This window comes from Carassius carassius, chromosome 34 (genome assembly GCF_963082965.1).
Source record: "Carassius carassius chromosome 34, fCarCar2.1, whole genome shotgun sequence".
NCBI classification, from domain to species: domain Eukaryota; kingdom Metazoa; phylum Chordata; class Actinopteri; order Cypriniformes; family Cyprinidae; genus Carassius; species Carassius carassius.
In genome coordinates, this window is record NC_081788.1 from 11,163,421 (window position 1) to 11,184,336 (window position 20,916).

At 36.8% G+C, this 20,916-nt stretch overlaps 2 protein-coding genes across 2 annotated transcripts; one reads left to right on the forward strand and one right to left on the reverse strand.

The window, feature by feature from the left end:
• Positions 1-4,873: 4,873 nt before the first annotated feature.
• Positions 4,874-7,035, forward strand: aplnra (apelin receptor a). Its single transcript, XM_059523980.1, has one exon. It carries the CDS (start codon positions 5,067-5,069, stop codon positions 6,147-6,149), a length of 1,083 nt encoding a protein of 360 aa, XP_059379963.1. The 5' UTR covers positions 4,874-5,066; the 3' UTR covers positions 6,150-7,035.
• Positions 7,036-15,334: 8,299 nt separating this feature from the next.
• Positions 15,335-20,911, reverse strand: orai1a (ORAI calcium release-activated calcium modulator 1a). Its single transcript, XM_059523984.1, has 2 exons — positions 20,575-20,911; positions 15,335-16,952 (listed from the first exon to the last, which is right to left on the reverse strand). Exons 1-2 carry the CDS (start codon positions 20,686-20,688, stop codon positions 16,401-16,403), a joined length of 666 nt encoding a protein of 221 aa, XP_059379967.1. The 5' UTR covers positions 20,689-20,911; the 3' UTR covers positions 15,335-16,400.
• Positions 20,912-20,916: the final 5 nt, after the last annotated feature.

Genomic DNA, 20,916 nt, shown 5'->3' on the forward strand with positions numbered 1-20,916 from the left:
TCACACCCCTCTTTGTAGCTTCACTTCTGCTGGCTTCAGACCACTTGAACTGTATTTGAAAGAAAGTGTGTGTGTGTGGTTCAGGTATTACCTACATTATTGGGAAAACATTGAGGATATTGAGGAAACAAGCTTATAAATCATACAGAATTAAGTTTTTTGAACATCTTCAAATGCAGAGTTGTGTTGTGATAGGGGTAGGTTTAGTGCTAGGGTTAGGGGAAGGGTGTGTGTGTGTGTGTGTGTGTGTGTGTGTGTGTGTGTGTGTGTGTGTGTGTGTGTGTGTGTGTGTGTGTGTGTGTGTGTGTGTGTGTGTCTGTGTTTAAATGAAACATTGCAATTTGTGGAATGGGGGACCACTCTAACCTGCTATTTAGCAGCAGTACTGTCAGCTGGACAATGCAAAAAAACAACACAGCTGCTATGAGGTCTCACACATACACTCACTCACTCACTCACTCACAGGCAAAGTTGCAATTTCTTGTGTGGTCTTAACTCTTCACATCTGATAGAAAAATAAAGAAATCACAAAAATGTTCATGAAAACGTACATTCAGTTTAACCACATTTTTGCTAGAACAATAATATATATATATATACAATAATGTTCTAGCAGAAATTCTAAATATATTTGTTTTTTAACAGCTTTCCATCAGTTTTTTTTTATTATTAGAACAGAAAAAAAGATTATTTTAGATTATTTGAAACTGCAATAAAATTTCAAAATGTAACTTTTTTTTACTGTATTTTTTAACAAAAACAAAAATGCAGTCTTGGTAAACATATTAAAACTCAAAAACATTTTTAAAAAATTCAGACCCAAACATTTAAACTGTATCTTATGGAAGCGTGTTTCCAGCACGGGATAATAAAAGGTAATTGCAACTTTTTATCTCACAATTCTGGTTTTCATTCCTGCAAAATATTTAATGAAAAAGTTAATTGTGAAGACATAAAGTCAGAATTATAAAGTAGAATATCTGAGAAAAAAAAGTAAGAGTAGTGGAATATAAAGTCAAAATTGAGATACGTAAAGTGTCAGTTGCAAAGAAAAGAAAAAAGGTCAGAATTGCCAGAATAAAAATCTGAATTGTAAAATAAAAAGTCCCAATTAGCTTATTTTTTTTAAATTATATATATATATATATATATACACACACATATATATTTTATCCTGGGGCGAAAACAGGCTTCTGTAGTATATACATGACACACTTATATATCCAGGGGGTTAAAAAACTTATATCCAGGCTTTTAAAAGAGCAGAATCATAACTCAATAACACATTACTCTAAACTCTATCTTTTCATTGCGGATTACTTTGGTAAAATAGCTAGTGTCCTTCATGGCACTTTATATGCTCATAAGCTTCACTTTTATATCAAATTCAACCTCGTCATTAACCTTTGACCTCTAACCCCACATTTACCCCCTCTCTCGTTTGGCTTCACCAAGTCATGAACGAGTACAGTATTATCAGTGTGATAAAATGCCCATGAGTAAATCACACTCAAACAAAGCTTTCTCTAAAAAAAAGGTTTGATTTGTTACAACAAAGGGCTTTTTGGTGAAGATCTCAAATTCATCTGCCTAATCTGGCAATTAGCGTGTATGCTGAGTGCTTGAAAATCGTCTGGCTAATCTGACCATCTGCTTCTTATCAGCATTTCTTTTATTTTTTAAATGTGTGGATTTATTTATTTATCTAAAGGATCTATTAGAGCAGCAGGCAGCCACATCTCTCCACAGTCAATCAGATAGCAGCCTACCAGCCTCTGCGTGTGTGTGTGTGTGTGTGTGTGTGTGTGTGTGTGTGTGTGTGTGTGTGTGTGTGTGTGTGTGTGTGTGTGTGTGTGTTGTCTGTTGTCTGTTCACACTAAATCCAGTAGAGGGCGCAGTGTCATCTGAGGGCCTGCCAGCTTGATTTAAGAAGGAAACTGTCTGTTGTTTTTGTCAGGCTGTCTGCTGTGGGAGTGTTTAGAGTGTTTTAGTTTCTCCCGATATGAAGCATTGAGGTCCAACAAAAAAAAAACATGCAGAGGAAGGGGTGAGGGGCAGGGCAATTATTATGGGGGCATGGAAAGCAACCCAGATGCATCGGTGCACAGCAGGAGCACCTCACTAACTATGCAAACTTCATCATTTATGGCTACAAGTAATATTTCAACAAATGTGACTGACGTGAGTAATAATGTCAAAATATGAACCAGGACTTACAGTCTTTAAAGTCATTTTTCAGTGATGCATCATTTAACAGGAGTTTTTTGAGGAGTATTCAAGACACATCCCCAGAGGAATCTGATTTACTAACTTATGATCACAATTTTTAGTAGGCTATATACATTTTTTAAATAAATGTTTTCGCAGTGATGCCATAGAAAAGACCTTTTACTAAACAGCTCTTAAGAACTGAAAAAAATAAATAAACAAATAAATAAATAATCTAAAAAACATTGTTCCGCCATAAAGAACATTTTGTCTGGTGGAAAGGTTCCATAAATGTTAAAGGTTCTTCCTGGAACCATCAATGCCAAAAAATGAACATGTTTGATATGTATCAACAAGATTTTTTTTTTATGACCAAGACGACCTGAAAGTGTTTGGATAGTATCATTTAAAGTGAGTGCTGAATTTAAAAAGCTCTGATAACAAAACTGATGCCACAAGATTTTATTCTCTTGGGCATGTGCAGACAGAATCCTCAGAATGAAAGGTGAAAATCCATTTATTCAAATGCATGCCATAAGTGGCACTATTCACACATTTTATTTGTCTGTTATATACTAGTTATAATCCTGTAGGCTTGAGCAGAAGATACTGGCTCATTAAGTGACTGAGAAGATCTGCAGATGATCTCATCAGTGTTGTGGAGAGTGACACAGGTTTTGATTAATGGATTTACACACTGATCCCCCTAAATGTGAGTGCACGTTCATTTAAAGAGTGCAGTGTGTAAACGAGATGTGTATGTGTAAATGGTTATGCAGATATACGAAACAACTGATTTAACAAAGATCTCATGAGAACTTCTTTAAAGATAATCGTCGGTAGAGCATCTCAAATGTATAAGGAAAGATATATTGGGTGTATCCTATAGTTTTCCTGTTTGTTTTGAATGTGAATTGCTCTCAATTCAGCCTTAGCTTTTCGCGTCAACTGCCTTTTTTCCAGGTGCTGCAAACTGGGTGTAACGCGTGAAACTACGCGTCCTTAAGAAACTCGTTAATGTCAAATGCGTCGTTTCCTTTTGTTTTTTGTTTCTTTTGCGAGTTTGTGTACGCTTTTATCATGCAAATAAATGCAAGAAAGTGAGAATTAAATTTACACATATCCAAATCCTTTGCTGACATCATGTGATCTAAGCACTAAAGACTCTCAGAGCGCTTTATAATGTACCGAGCAATGTGTTTTTATTAGACTCACTGAACTAGTTGGATTTTACGATTCATTCGATGGGCTCCGTTTAAAATGGGAACGAAGGTAATATTTTTTTGTTTTGTACGCATAAATCAGTCAGTTTCTCAGTAGTTCACCATATTAGCTACAATAAAATTAAATAAATCTAAATAAATAAATGAATTAATTAAGTTACACAGACTATGTTCATTAATTTTATATTAAGCATTATAAAATGAATCAATATTTTTTAATAAGGTCAGTATTTATAAAGTTTTGTTTCATTTATCTTTAAGGGTTTAAATGCGCGTAAATCTCTTCTTCGTGTTGGAGAGGCTGCAGTGATGTGTTGTAGTGAAGCAGAGTGTTTGAAGTGACTGAATGTCACCTTCATGTGATGTTTGACTGAGAGGAAATAACAGAGCAATGCCTCTTTAACATTATCATTTGGTCCCAGGCTCTGGTTTCACCGGGAACCTGTCTGAAACCTGTTCAGGCATGCATGTTTTGTTTAGCTAAGTTTAATTTAGTGCCATACAGTCAAAGCTACCAATTTGTAGGCAGTAAATTAATAAAAACATAGACTTGGAATGTAAACTCATTAATAAAAAAATAAAATAAAGAAAAACAGTAGGCTAATTTATTAATCAAGAATACACACATTGCCAGTGCTGTTCATTTATTTTTACAGGCATTTTTTTTAAAGGACGCTTTTTTTCTCCAAAGTTTTGGGACTGCTTTACTGTAACAGTTCTTTTCATTACTATAGCATATCTATTTCCATTCATTTAACTTCTGTCACAAACGACTTAATGAGTCTTCTCAAATGTATTCTTCATTAGTAATTCAATTCAAATGTTTCGACAAAGTGCAAAGAAGTTTTACATAAAACTTTCAGGAAGCGATTAAATAAGCTCATAGGCTAATTTTAGCAGGCAACAGGAAAAAAAAGCATAAATGTAGCCTATTTTATTATTATTATTATTATTATTATTATTTATTTTGCCAATATGTATAAGTCTGGTGAATGAGATTATTGAACAAATGTTTACTCAAATGTTTATAAATGCATTTAAATTGCGACTGTGACTCTGCTTTGTTTCTTCTCATTTTTATTTAAAAAGCGTCGTAAATGAGACGTGACGCAAAAACTTTTTTTTCTTTTTTTTTGTCAGACAATTTAAGCCAAATCTAAGTTGAAAGACGAGCGGGGCTTTTCTTTTTCATTAAGAAATAAAACAAGAGTTAACTTTGTTAACTTTGTTGACACACACTGGGGTGTGTGTGTGTGTGTGTGTGTGTGTGTGTGTGTGTGTGTGTGCGTGTGTGTGTGTGTGTGTGTGTGTGTGTGTGTGTGTGTGTGTGTGTGTGTGTGTGTGTGTGTGTGTGTGTGTGTGTGTGTCTGTGTGGAGGGGATGGGGGTCCGATAAATGGGTCCAAACGGAGGGGTGAGAAGTCTGGAGTTTAAAAAGACAGGGCGCTTCTCTCCGTCACACAGACGCGCTTCAGCTTCCAGTGAGAGAGACTTACCTCAGACTCTTGTTTCAGACAGAAGAATCCAAACACTGCCTGAACTATACTGAACTATATCAAAGTGTATAAAAGACCAGACATTCGGATAAAACTGCACAAGAAAACTGACGGACTCAAACTAAAGCGCCCCTCACCAAATGGAGCCAACGCCGGAATACGCTGACTCGTACGACTACTATGACGATAACGAGACTGTGTGCGACTACTCGGAGTGGGAGCCGTCTTATTCTCTCATTCCCGTGCTGTACATGCTCATTTTCATCCTCGGGCTCTCCGGGAACGGCGTGGTTATCTTCACTGTCTGGCGCGCGAAATCCAAGCGGCGCGCGGCAGACGTTTACATCGGTAACCTGGCGCTCGCGGACCTGACATTCGTCATCACGCTGCCGCTGTGGGCTGTGTACACGGCGCTGGGTTACCACTGGCCGTTCGGCGTGGCTCTCTGCAAGATCAGCAGCTATGTGGTGCTCGTCAACATGTACGCAAGCGTCTTCTGCCTGACCTGCCTGAGTTTTGACCGCTACCTCGCCATCGTCCACTCTCTGTCCAGCGGGCGGCTCCGGTCCCGGGCCACCATGCTGGCGTCACTGGGTGCCATCTGGTTCCTCTCGTGCCTGCTGGCCGTGCCAACTCTCCTGTTCCGCACTACGGTGAATGACGCGGGGAACAACCGCACCACCTGCGCGATGGACTTCAGTCTGGTGACTCTCAATCAGCATCACGAATCCCTTTGGATTGCAGGTCTGAGCCTTTCGTCCTCCGCTCTTGGTTTTCTCCTGCCTTTTTTGGCCATGACGGTCTGCTACTGCTTCATCGGCTGCACGGTCACCCGCCATTTCAGCCACCTGCGCAAGGAAGACCAGAAGAAGCGTCGTCTCCTGAAGATCATCACTACCTTGGTGGTGGTTTTTGCGTTCTGCTGGACACCTTTCCATGTGCTGAAGAGCATGGATGCGCTGTCATATCTAGACCTGGCGCCCACCTCGTGCGGCTTCCTAAACTTTCTGCTTCTGGCTCATCCGTATGCCACGTGCCTGGCGTACGTCAACAGCTGCCTCAACCCGTTCCTCTATGCCTTCTTTGACCTGCGCTTCCGCTCGCAGTGCCTGTGTCTGCTGAACCTGAAGAAGGCCATGCATGGGCACATGAGCTCCATGTCTTCAACGCTCAGCGCCCAGACTCAAAAGTCGGAGGTGCTGTCGCTGGCCACCAAAGTGTGAGGGAAAGAATTGAGAAGAACAGCAACCATGAATTTGAAGAAATAAAAACATTGGGTTGAGGGGTTAAAAAGGTGGGAATCTATTGACGGCTGGTCCGTTCTGATGTGGTGAACTGATGGACTTTGGAGAAAATATTGCTCTATGTTTGTAAATAACACTCATACTTTGGTGTACTCTACTGTATTCATGAATGGATTGCTGGAATGATGTGACTTTGTGTGTATGTATGTGTGAATTCATGTTCGCTGACATCTGTTCATCAACTTTGACACGCTCAAAACACACACACGCAGAACTATTCAAGCAAACAGGGTGTCAATTTTTTTCGAAAAACATTCAAACTGACCACAATGATGCTGCACTGAGGATGAGGAGTGTGTGATTGTGTTGAAGCCTGTATACACTGGTGTAGAGATGCAAATTGTACAGTATTTTCATACAATTTTTTCTGGCAATTTGCAATGTTCAGAAATGTTCACATTCAGTATTTGTAGCACTTGTTAAAGGGAGATATAAAAATTATAATTTTCGTTAAACTCCCTGATGTGATTGTGTGTGTTTTTTGATGAGCAAATCTATGTGTCTCTGTGTGTGTGTGTGTGTGTGTGTGTGTGTGAGAGAGAGAGAGAGAGTTCCAGTGCAAAGGTAATGCTGCTTGATCAGTAGATAGTTTAAAGCACAGACAGAGAGTCAGGGTTTGGGGGTGGGAAGACAGACAGATGGCTACGTGGTGACAAGTGTCTCTGGGAAAAAAAAGGAAGACAAGTGGAGGAAGGGAACAAATATGGTAGTGTAAATAGGTAAATATTCATGATATTATATTATATTTTTTGAAATTCATGTAACTAACTACTCCTACTGTATTAAATATGTTCCTTAAATACAATACCGTCTTAGCGTCATTACACATGATTATGGATATGCATTAGTGTGTGCAACATAATTTAAACTTCAATAGTCCTTCCATCCATCCATTTTCCAAACCACTTGTGAAAAAGAATTGTGTTTAATTATATTGAATGTGCACTTGTATTGTACTTCAAATCAATATATATAAAAATATAAAAAAAACTGTACTTTAAAATAATATAATATTAATGGATCAAAGGCCATTTAAGTGTACTTAAAGGAAGTACACTTTCATAACCATGTTTGTTAACACACTTCAGTGCATAAAAGAAATATATATACATTTGTATGTCAAAACAACAAAAACACATAAAACTCAAAGTACCTCTGAAATCCAGGGTTTGTAGATGGACTAAAATGTTTGGTGAACAGTGTTGTAAGTTTCAAATATATATATATGTATATATATCAAATATCTTGAAATAAAATAAGTGAAGCCAATGTAAAGGGGTGATCTACCCATTAAAGACCAGTCTTAGAGGACTGAAAACACACACACACACACACACACATACACACACTTATAACGTATGGTCTAATTAATAGTGACATTGTGAGGCCCCAATGACTCCAAAAGAATGAAACAGCACAGACACATGTATGTATGAAGCCAATCTGGGGCAAGTGTAAAATAATTTTTGAAAAGATGACCGTTAAAAAAGGGGGAAAGGGACGCGACACCCACACACACACACACACACACATGAGGACATCAACCAGTAACTACAGAACTGACATGACCAACAGCATCCAGAGACTTTTAGATCAAAGAGAGCAGAGAAACGAATAAACGGAGAGAGTAACAGAGAATGAAGAACTTGAGCACACGGTAAAGCCCCTCGTGACATACAGAGTTCCCATGATAAATATTGGCAGATTGTTTTTGGCAGACTGTCTGATATACACACTGTCTGGAAGAGAGATATGATGAGGTAATCTCATTAGCTGCATAAACCGGACCACTGATGTCATCCAAAAAAAAAAAAAAACTGTAAAAGCCCAATGTGCTCTTTTTCTACAAACACACAAAATGCTAAGCAGCTAATTCACATTTCTGTGACAGTTTACTGTGATTGTAATAGTATAAAGTAAATGCAGATTGACTCAAGTATATCTACATTTAATCAATGCTTTTATCCACAGTGATTTTAAAATTAGGAACATCAAAGAAATTTATCTTAAGAACAAACAATATTTGAAGTCCACAATATACTGAGTTTTACACAAGCTTAAAGGGTTAGTTCACCCAGATAGCCAATTTATGTAATTAATAACTTTTTTAGGAGGTTTTACGGGTTTGAAACAACATCAGGGTAAGTTATTAATTACATAAATTTGCTATCTTTGGTGAACTAACCCTTTAAGCAAAACTGATATGCATAAGAATGTAGAGGAACATAAAGTGGATGTGGTAAATACACCTATATAAAATGTATGTGAATTTTACAGTATGTTAAATGTAAATGATTATGTGTTAAAGGTTCTCACTTACAATCATAATTAATGGGAATCTCGTGTTTCAGGGTCTTTGAGGAAAGCATAACAAACCAAGTCTTTGAAAGGCCTTTCAAATGAAAAGGAATGTGCTCATTTCATCCTGCCAACCACAACACACTTTTCTTCACTCCTTTGACAAATCTTCCGGCACCCATTCACCACCCCAACTGCACATTTACTTCATTAATTAGGTCCAAGGGGAAATAGGTCTCATGCTTCTGCCCACAGAGACTGTAAGATAAACCAGCGAATTATAATTTTTCCCCAAAAATAACAGGTGATTTGAACATGTGGAATTGAGAAAAATCCTTAAAAATCATCTCATGCTGAACATTTTGATGATTTTGCAGTGGCCATTTAGTCAGATTTTCAAATACAGAAATACAATAACACTCAAATAGCAAATATGCTGTGTGTTGGAGTGTGTAGTGAGGGCTGATTTAAAACCATTAACCTTGTCACAAAGTAAGATTATGATATACATGCATGTATGTGTTCCAGCTGTTAAACTTCATAATAAAGAGCAGAAGTGCATACCCTCTGTCATCACAACTCACCCTCGCGAATATCCTCCAGTCCTCGACAGGTGTGTTTCCTCACTGGATTTTGGGCGTCCTGTGTCATGCCTTCAAACTCAAACTGAACAAATGTCCAAATTCACGGCAATGGACAGACCTCAGGAGGCTTGGGTGCACTCTATCTGACCGCATTCTCATTCCTAAAAAAAAAAAGATGTTAACTGAATGAAGTACTGCAATCCGAGGTCATTATATTTAGGTGTGTCAATATTTTTTATATTAAAATGTTACCATCATTTTTACTTCATAATAATAATAATAATAATAACAAACACTTTATATCTCACATTTGCAACCTTACGTCTTATGGCTTTATATTTCCCACTTTTCACTTTAAACTGCTTTCACACCTACAATTGTTTGGTCCAAACCAGATTTTTATTGTTCTCCCTTACACCATGATCCTGCAATACTGGAGACTGCAGTTTCAGGACCACATTCTATGACTGCATTTCTAGGTTGGTGTTTTTATTTTTTTCATGTACTAGCAGTTTATACTATTTTATGGCACTTGATATTAAAATTTGCATTTGTATTATTAGGAATGATTTGCTGTTTGCTGTGTACATTTACTTGACACATTGTGCTAACCAAGCCCTAACCATTGGTAACCCTCTCAAAGATTTAAACTAATTTGTTTCAATTGTCTGTTTATTGTTTGTGTGCGACCTCCAGACATGTTCACAAGTCCCCAAGGTCCAGGTTGGTGTGCAGCCTGCTTGACAAAGTGCAGTAAACGGTAAAAGTGTTTATGCAACAATGTAATGTGTAAAAAATAAGATAACAATTACCAGTTTGCAACATCAAGCAGTATTATGAACTGTTTTTGCACAGCTAAAAATGGAAGTGGCTGAAATGTTTAAAAAGGCCATGCTTGCTCTACTACAAAAAAAAAAAAAAAAATTATAATGATAATGTTGAATGTATAATGTATGTATAATGTATTTTATAATAATAAAAACTGAATTTTTTTTTTTTTTTGTATCAGGTTTATATGAAGTCTTCTTGAGTTTGAGTAAAAGAGTTGCCTAGGTGTCACTGTCACAAAAAAACTAATCCAAATAACATTTTTTACATGGATAATTCTATAAACATTTGTGTTTTATTGTCAGGCCTAATGCTGCTGTCATACTGAGTTCTCTTCCAGTTTTAAGGACAGATAGACACCAACTGTTCTCATCGTACAGAATGCAGTGTAAACTTAACACAGTGTGTCTGGCCTAGCTGAACACCAGACTTGACAATGGAGCCTCTCATCTATCAAAACACAGAGGCCATCTTTGAGCAGAGCTTTGCTAAAGGACACATAGTCACACAGGAGAAAAAACAATGCCAGGAGAGTCTAGTGTCTCCCGTTACTGGTTGATGGAGCGCAGAGCTCAGCTTGCTGAGAATGTGTAACACATTAGCTCCTGGGTTTGCCTTGCGTGTGAGAATTACACAACTGTCTATGTGAGAGATGACAGTGATGTCTACACTGGGAATTTCTGTGTTTTCTATAGTGGTTTTCCCAGATAAATCACATATGATGTTTGGCTTCAGATCAAGTCTCTAAACTAAGCCAGATGGGTCTTATTTCAGCTTTTTGATATTGCAGGTTCTTTTTTTGTGGTTATTCAGTCAAAAAAATCATTCTTTTGGTCTCCCTGTTGTGATGTTTTCTCATCTATGGATAACGTGTTAACTTCTATCCAATCTGAAACCTACTCATCTGCTATCATATTTGTTCCATTATTCATGATTTCATAATCTCTGTTTATACCTCGAAACTCCTGTGAAACATCTTACCCACTCTTCTCTCATCTCCTCTTTACTCACCCCTGTGGTTTGGGCTCTTTTGAAGTTTAATGTGATTTCTCCTCCTCCTCTGTTTAGGCAGTAATGAGCTCTGGGAGAAAAAAAGAAAGTATTAGCCTAAGGATAAACATTTCACAGAGAAGTTATTCACAAAGACTGGATATGTAGTGATTTTACAGTGTACCCATCTGCTAAAGCCAGATTCTAAAAGATGACCATTATAACTGAATTATTATTGAATTGAATTGAATTATTATTATTATTATTATTATTATTATTATTATTATTATTATTGTTGTTGTTGTTGTTGTTGTTAATATTAATATTTTTATTAGATCTTATTTTAAACACCTGTGCCAAAAGTCCACATGAGAAAAAACTTTACAAAAAAAAAAAAAAAAAAATATATATATATATATATATATATAATGGTTAAAATTATGAATACATTTGAAATGTGAAATATTAAAAAAATACTATAGTAATCTACCAAAGCCAGAAATTTTATAATTTTACAGTTATATCATAGTGTTTATGTCTAAATGTTATGGAAAAATTGATTCAGGCAATATATGACCTGAGCATTTGAACAAATCTTGCGTGTGAGTTTGCAGTGTTGTGTGACACGGAGTGTTTATTAAACCTGTTTTTAACAGATATGTAAAACGTTACATTCAAGTCAGAAACACGCACTCTCTCTTTACACAGGTGTCTGTGATCTTTCATTCATGAATTCATATTTGGCTCCAGCTGCAGATGCTGTTTACTGTCTAAGCTTGTATGGCAAGTCCAAGGGGTCAAACCTGCTTTATGACATTTCAGACAATTCAGACAGTTCTTGCAATTGAAGAAATGGTTATTTGGATGAGTGATATCCATAACAATGGAGGAGACGAGCAATACACACAGCTGATGTTGATGATCCTGTTACACGATGTCAAAACCAAAGTAAAAGCACACTGTTGAATGTGTATATTCTTTACAACTCCCAGTGAACACTCCCAGAGAGGACCAAACCTGTTCATGTGTCAATTCACATCTGACAAAGACTAAAGTGGCCCCTCCATTCAATTGCAGACAAAAGCTAACTAAACTTGTTTGCGCTGACTTTCAATCAAGTTCTGTGTAGTTTTCCAAGCAACATTTGAGGGCCTCATTGTATGTGCATATGTCTGTGTTTGGCCAATAAAAGATAATATATAGTACCAGCAAGCCGAACAATAACCATATTGCACAGCACAATCACCATTTACTCATCCCTCATTCAGCCCCCCCCCCCCCAAAAGTAATAAATAAATAAAAAAAACACAATATAAAACACATCAGCTTCCAAGTATGATGCTGTTGGGCTGTGTGTGTGCATACGTGTCTCTGTGTTAATGATAACACCAGGAGGGGAGAGCAGGCAGGTCTTCCTCTAACATTGGGCTTCTTAATGGAGTAAACGTGCTGTTTCCTCAGGATGCTACAACTGGGTCAGGATTTGACCAGACGAGGTTAATGTGCAAGATATGCACACGCAGCACTACTGCAGTCGCAACACTTTCTTACCACAATGAGAAGTAAACAAATCTGCACAAAGTATTAATAATTATGATGAAACTATATTATGTAAGATTAAACGTGAGATGCATAAACCCCAGTCTGTCCGTCTGTCCTTCACTGGAGGGAGCTGCATCCGATGGAGATTTTGGCGGGATGATGTCGTGTGTTTATATGAGTGTGTCTGTATGAGTGGCCAGCTGGACTGGCAGTGAGAGCAGAATCATTTAGCTCTCTACAGGGCAGCCAGGGATGGGCGACCCGCACAATGCCATCCTCTCACGAGCACCTAAACGGACTCTTTGTAGCTCCAGGAGGAAGGATGAGTCGTCTCTGCATCCAGATCCGGCCTTGCACACTCCAACACACACACACTCACATACAGGTGTTCAAACTGACAAAATGTGTGCTATTGCATTCCTTTGTCTCCTCTTACTTGCTATTAAGAATTTGATCAACACCTTTATTAAACACTTAAAAAAATAAACAAATAAACATTTCAAAGGTACACAGATGCATCAGCAGAACCTATTCTGGGTTCCACAAATGCATCGTTGAAAGAACCATTTTTTTCTTTATTTGAATAAAAAAATTTTAACCCCTAAGAGTCTTTTCCACTATAAAGAATTGTTAGTTGAATAAAATATTGAATTAAAAGTTCTTCATATAGATACCAATAAAGAAACTTTATTTTTAACAGTATTAGGTGTATATTTCAATGATTTTATTTCTTCATAAAACTGTATATTATTTTTACACCAAGAATCAATATTTTAATCTAATTTTAACTGAATTATTTAAACTTTTAATTCTTTAACACTGACCATGCACCATCTTTTTTTTAATCAGTTTATCCGGCCAAAATCTCAAAAAGAGCAAAGAGATTTATTTTTTATTTATTTTTTCGAATTAATTAATTTTGTGTGTGTCTGTGTATGTGTGTATTTTATTTAAATGATCTATTTTTTTTTTTTTGGAACATTAGGCAGTTTAATCTTATTCTTTATGTCTTATTGTTTACTTCTAAACTTCTTCCGGACCCCCTAGCACTCATTTGCAGACCCTGGAGCTTCACAGACCCCAGTTTGAAAACCCCTGGCCTGGAATGTCCTCATTTAAATAAACGTGTGTTTGTGTTTGATCTGGTTAAACTCAATCAAAACCCGCCAACACACAAAACTCCGTCCAAATTGACTGGAGCTCTTTTGCAGTCTTTTACCCTCTACTTCTCACCTCTTTCTTCATCTGTCACCCAGCAGACATCTCTTTCCCTTCACACACACACACATAGACACACTTCTGCCTCATCTGGCCATTGCTGTGAATTCCCTGCCTGTGACAACAAACCACCATTCCCCACTTCCTCCTGACAGGTGCTCCCAATGAAAAGACCTCCAGTGTGAGAGATACATGGCACCCCATCAAAGCTACAGAGTGACGGGAAGTGAGCAGAAACAGAGCGAGAGAGAGAGAGATGACCCTCTGAATGTCTTTAGAAGCAAAGCAGCATACCAACACAGTCACGCTTAAGTTAACAGAGACATCACTGATCACCCTGAGCATCATTTCAGGGTCTATGCGCAACCGAGCAAACACAACGAGGCAGTAATGAACTCAGGATCACCTGCACCTCCAGCAGAAAGACCCAGAATATCAAAGAATAAGCTCACGTTGTTTGTCACATATAATAAGATAGCAACACAAGACTGTTCATTATTATCCACAAAACATATTAATAGATACAGAGGTGAAGTTTCTTGAGGTATATTTTCCAGCTTTTCTAATCACCTGTAGGTCAAATACACATGATTCTGGGGTCTTTTGGAGGTCTTGCTCTGATTGAACCTGGTCATCACTGCCATCTGCTGATGAAGGCAATGCATTACAAGTCCTAGTAGACTATTTTATAATCAGTCAAGAAGACTTTCAGGTTTCACCTTGAACATTTTTTAGTTTTAGGTAACGTTAACAACCCTGGAGATATTTATAGTCGTATTTCTTGCATTCATTTCTTCCTGCCATGCAGATGAGAAATCATGCATCCAAATGTAAAGCATAGAAAATATTTTTTTATCTTCCTGAATACGTTTCCAATAAACTTTTTATTTTTAATCATAGTTTCAGTAAGTGTAATCACGGCATTGTCTCACTGCGTTAAAAAAAAATAAAAAATAAAATTGTATTCACGTACTATTGTACGATGGAGAGAAGAGTTTATAACATTAGATGTTCAGATGTCCTCCTCAAGGGGGCGCAAGGAACTCAGAAACTCAAATCCTCCATAGCGATGCATTAAATACTTTTTTGGACATTTTCTATTTTTTTCTTGTTGTATAGTGCGTATTGTCAAATTGTCTCTGGTATTGCGTGCTAGTAAAAAAAGCTCTGTTTACCCCATCAAGAGTGCTTTTAATTTGAGACAAGATTTAAAGGGCTTTTGAAATTATTTTCTTTTTAATGTTTGGAACAATTAAAAAATTATACTCTGCTTACTCTTAAAACTGTTCTTACAAAAGAAAAACTCAGCACTTTTTTCACTTTCACTTTTTATTAGGCAAATGCACATTTTCTATTTGACATATACTTATAAAAAAGTACCATAAAATAAAGCATCACCTCCCAACTCTGGCATCTTATAAAATCAAGTAATATATATATAAGGCTTTGTTTGACCTTTAAGTGGGGGATATTTCAAAGATTCAAGAAGAACAGCCCAGATACTCATAGGGTGAAATCTGTAAACAAATTATAGCAGTATAATTGAATAGCCTCTTCACAGCAAAAGGCTTTTTAAAATATCTATTTTAAAAATAATAAGTCCACATTTTGTTCACACAATCAAAACACGACGAACAAACAGAGTAAAAGAAAATACACAATATTTATAATATACATTTTTGAGCTGAAAAACAAAATATAATTTACAAAAATTCCCCAATTTTTTTTTTAAATGTGGGTTTTAGGAAAACGGATCTACCAAATGTTATTTTCAATGTCATTTTAATGCTGCGTTTAAAAATAAAAGCATGACACCATGTCACTTCCAGGGTAAAAATGTAAAACCACATTTAGGCTTTATGCGGTTAAACTGAACAGAAAAAGATAATGAATCTATCATCATAATACTTAAAAACATTCTAACTGCATTTGAGTGTAATAATTTGGACTAACAGTAAATGGAAATACTGAACTAGAACAACTAAACAGCTCTTGCAAACATGTTGGTGTCACTATTCAATCGCCTGAATTACAATTTAAAAAAAGGCCTACATCTTTATTATTTTGCCACTGAATCCTGCAGCTATAAAAACTTTTTCTAAGCTGGAAGCATCAAAAATGCTGAAATCGAAATTAAAACTTTAGAAAGACAGCCAGACAACTAACAGCAGCGGGGAAGGGAGGGGATCAAAACTCTTTATTTTCTAACATTATTTTAATTTTAACATTAATGTTATGCTTTAATGTTATTTTAACCCCAAACTGAATAAAATCACTGATGCCAATCCTTAATATTTTTTCCTTTAACTTCTTATTTTCTGACAAATCTAAATTTTTTGATGGAATATTGCAGCATTTACCCCCTCCGTCTTAAAAACAACACTTTGTCTCTTTTTTTCATGATGTGATTACTGGGGCAAGTGTGAGGCAACCTGTCACTCACACGAGACAACGATCCAATCAATTCCCAAGTCTCGAACTACATGTTTTCTTTTTGGAGAAACCATTTCAACTGCATTTTTTCTCTTACTTTGTGTGCAAAGAGATGATTAGAAATGCCGGTTAAGCTTGTATGTACACTACATATTAAACAAGGCATCACAATACTGTGCAATTGCAGAATCCCTGATTCCCATCCTCTGGTGTCTATTCAGGACAACAGTCCACATGTTGTTTGGTCTGAGAATAAGGGCTCATCTAAGCACATCGACTAGACTAAGTGTGCTGAAGAGGGATGGTTGGACGCATCTCCCCTGTGATCCAGTTGGTTTTGCATCTGTGTGATTTTGGCCAGAACCTCCAACTCCTGGTGCTGCTGCTCTGTTTTGTGGCTGACCAGCGAACGGTAGAAATGGAATGCGAAAACAATGAACACCAAGCCAAAGGGCACCATGATGACAGTAGAGGCGACTGCTGCAGCTACCCCCGGGCTCATCCCTGGAGATGCAGAATTATTCTTCAGCGGGAGGAACTTCACCCAGCACAGAAGAACCACCTCGGCAAGAAAGAGGAGGGTGCCTAGTACGGTGGAGAAGGCCCAGGCCAGCTCGATGTGGCCGTGCATGCGCTCGTGTGGAGATTCCTTTATGGAGTTCAGGTTGTGGACGTTGCTCACGGCCTCCAGGTTGGGCAGGATACATGTGCTGATCATCAAGGCAAAGAGATGGACGGCCACCAGCACTGTTGTGCAGGCACTGAAAGCGATCAGTAAGCCCGGAGGGTAATCGTGATCGTTCTCCAGCTGGGCCTCCACCATCGCAACCTGAAAGCACATTCATCGGTAACATAAGACAGTCACAGTTAACCTCAATAAATTAAACTTTCAAATAACTAAACTGAGATAAACCTGCACAGCTGTGCTCCTCTGATGAAGTTACTTTACTGAAACATATTCCTAGAATTCTGAATCAGGTTTTTTTTTAACCACTTATTAGCTATTGAGAGTTTTGACAAACACAAGAAATTAACTACACTACATGGCAGTGCTATTTTAGTACCACTGAAATACTATTATAGTTTTATAAATATTTTAATAAGATTTTATGTTTGAATTTTTACTAAAGTTTAGTAATTTTGTGTTTTTATCATTTGTATAAGGCTACTCGTTGTTTTAAATGTTTCCATGCAGTTATTACCCATTTTTAATTGTTATTTTAGTACATCAAGTAAAACTAACTGATCATAAGAAATATTGCTCTGGCAAACCAGCAGAAATAAAATATGTATAATATGTTTTCAGTTTAGATTAAAACATGAATGCGTCTGTCTGAATATGAATTAAGATGTGACTGATGAAAATTATAAAATCCCAAAGAAAGTGGATTAAATAAACTTCCATTTTATACATTTAAATTAATTGTATGCAATGAAATTGTGACAAAACATGTTGCATTAGCTCACTGCAACTACCTAAATCGATAAAGCAGCAAAGAAATAAATAAAACAATTCTGTATTCTCTGTGAAAAATAAGTCTCAATATCTTGGAGTTTGTAATTATGCACTTAAATATGTCATTTCACTGGTCTTATTTTATTGATGTTCAAATCTTTTATTGAAAAACAAGACAAACATTTTGATCAGGAAAAATATTTTTGTTTTTCCTCATGCTTTTGAGCACACCACAGATCCCACGTCCTCTGGTTAATGAGGCCAAAAGCAGCCCAACATGTTACATGGTGCCACAGATATGAGATGAGTATGGTAAACTGAAATGTGTTATTATCTGTAATTGACACGTATCCCTGAGAGAGATCTGTTTGTGAAATGCAGTTACCTCATGCCACTCATGTTCAGCTCATTTCCTGTGATGCACTTATTTCTCAGAGACTAACCTCAAGCCCAATAATCAACCTCTACGCAATTTTCCAGTCGCTTAAACACATTTCCGGAAACTTATAGCACCTTTCTGGTTCTAAGGTCAGTCGAAACTCAAGTTATGAGAACAGAATAAACATGTTTATGAACTTTTACAGGGGAGGAAACAATGCTTCCCATATCTAAATCAACGGCTGTGTGTTCAATCAAACATCATCACTACAATATGAACAGATAGCAAAACATGTCCTCGTATTAATATTATTTTGTGAGAAAACTGAAGTGCATTTAGGGAATATCTGCATTAATGTAAACGCCAAATGTCAATTTATTTGAATAAAATGTAAAATCAAGTGCATTTTTATTTGCTAGCGATTACTGCAGTAATGCAGTAGTTTTTTAACTACAGTATTAATATTTAAACTAATTGGTATTTAAACAATTTAATTTAGGAGCTTCATTCGTAACCGTATCGGTGTTAACGACTCTTTTAAGTGAACGTTTCATTCTCGTAGACAGACTACAGCATAAATAACCAGAAACCAGCATTCAAGTCCTTGTTGTAAAGGAACAGTTTATCTGTCGCAGTTTTGCAGGAGATTTGGTGCCGTGCTGAAAGAGATGACTATATTGTGAACAAAGTTTGAATGAACTCAGAGAAAGTTATTAAAGTATAAGTTCAGTTCCAGAATAACAATTTCCTGGTCATTTACTCAGCCCATGTTATCCAAGATACCGAAAGTTCTGATATCTGCCGATCCAATCCTATACCAGCAGTTTTTTTTTTTAAATCAATTACGAATTTCTATACTTCTCTGTGTTCACCTGATCATCCCTCTTTTGTGTGTTAATCACAATCTACTACATACAACTTCATTTTAATGAAAAATAACAAATGAAAAATATATAGTCATAATCTATGATAAAAATACTATTATAGACTAGGTTAGTGGATAATTCAGCAGCTAATGACACTCTAGATTCTAGAAACATCACGGGTGCACAATTTTATAAAATAGTGAAATATTTTATTTACAGATAAATAAGTCTACAGGTGAATAAGTCTAAAATCTGGTCAAATGTTACACATTGCTCTTTGTATTGTTGTCAAATGCATTCATGAAAAAACAAGTATATACATTTATATAGAAATCTGAAACTGTGTTTTTTATTTTAGAAATATACATTGTAGGCTTTTATACCTATGTTTGATACTCTTTTACCTTCTGTTCTTTAATATTTTGAATTGTTTTAGCTTTATTTTTTATTTTTTATTTAAATCTTAAGTTAAAAAAAAATGTTGTATGCATTTGTCATTTTTAATTTTATTTTAAAATGTATATAGTATTTATACAGTTTTAGCTTTTAGTTTTGGATCTGATAGTAGTTGTTTTAATACTACAACTGATTGCTTCTGTTGTCCACATTTGTAAGTTGCTTCAGTTCTCTCTTCACAGCAGTTCAGTCAGTGTACTGTTTGAGTACCGTAATTGAATGTTGGTTTACTTAGACTCACAGGCAGTGTTGGCCACGTTAAAAAACAATTCAGTCCGATATCGTGAACTGGTTCAAGTGGTTCACTAAGAAGAACCGGTCAAATCGATCAATTAATTCACTAGTACAAAGGGAAGAGATATTGATACGTAGTGTATCAAGTCAGTGCGTTAGATTAACGAGCCCTTTTTTTTAAAACAGTTTTATACCTCATGGTTTTGGCTCTAGTAACCGAACACACTGTTTGATTGCTGAAAGAAGAGTTTATGTGAACTTGAATTTAAGGACTTCAATATTAATTTGTACCTCAAACCGAACTATGGGACAGCTTCAGAACACTTGAAATATGTGCACGAAAACTGTTTGGTGCTTTATAATGTTTTTGTGCCTTTCCTGGTGCTCAACAATAACAAAGAATAGTATACGCACAGTATCGGATTTGTATCGGTCTCGTCTGACCGATACTCGATCTGCAGAAAATGCCAGTATCGGAGCCGATGCATCCCTAATGACCACGTAATGCATGTAACGCGTGTGCATTGCAGAGCTAGTGTAAGATGTGCAATTGTGGTTAAAAAGTATATAAAAAAATTAATTAAGAAAATTACAGATCTTTCACTAGATAAAACCCGTATTTATAAGCTGGGATTGTGTAGAGCCCTTTGAATCTGCATTGAAACTGAATCTACTGAACGAATTATTCAATAAGACACAAAAACACACACTTGTCGCGCTACTGGCGAGTACCTGCAGAGAAGGAATGAATCGTTGAAAGGGTACGAATGAATCTTTTTAATAAACGGAATCAAAAGATTCGGTTCACTGGGCTGAATCAAAAAGCCCACAACTGAGAGCACCGACTAACACTTTTGAGAATGATGTCGAAGAAGGACTTAAATACAAGGTTAGTGTGAAAGGCTGATGTTTCTAGCCCTCTAAACGCTATATCCATGACAGGTGTCGTTTGCACATCAATGCGACTGTCATGTCATGCGTCATGTTACAAGGCTCCAACTATATAGCAATAATTCCACCTTTGCACCCAAAGTGTTAAGTAATTGCTTCATTAACTCACCATAGCAAAGCCGGAGAACAGAGCAGAGGTTCTGCTTGTCGCTTTAAGTTTAGCTCGACTCAAGTAAAGTTTTCTCCAGGACAAAGCTTGAAGCGAGTGCTCATTCGAAGTCATTGCACTTGTTTTGATGTAACGTAAGTTCAAAAGTTTTGAAACTTAATGTTTTAATCCGAGATTGCCTTTGTGTCTTCTTGATTACCCTTGTATGTGTGCCGAAACCCTCCGACCTGATACTGATGACATACTCTGATTGTAAAATGACTACTAGCGCCAGTAACTCAGTCGGCACTACAGACTGACTGATCCATCAGAAACTACAAGTCGAGTTACCCACAATGCACC

What these genes read in the sequence shown, in the direction of transcription:
- aplnra (XM_059523980.1), top strand. Translation starts at nt 5,067, where the DNA reads ATGGAGCCAACGCCGGAATACGCTGACTCGTACGACTACTATGACGAT.
- orai1a (XM_059523984.1), bottom strand. Translation starts at nt 20,688, where the DNA reads ATGACTTCGAATGAGCACTCGCTTCAAGCTTTGTCCTGGAGAAAACTT. An exon ending in TGTTCTCCGGCTTTGCTATG is followed by an intron (nt 16,953 to 20,574) that starts GTGAGTTAATGA and finishes ATGTGCTTTCAG; the next exon opens with GTTGCGATGGTGGAGGCCCA.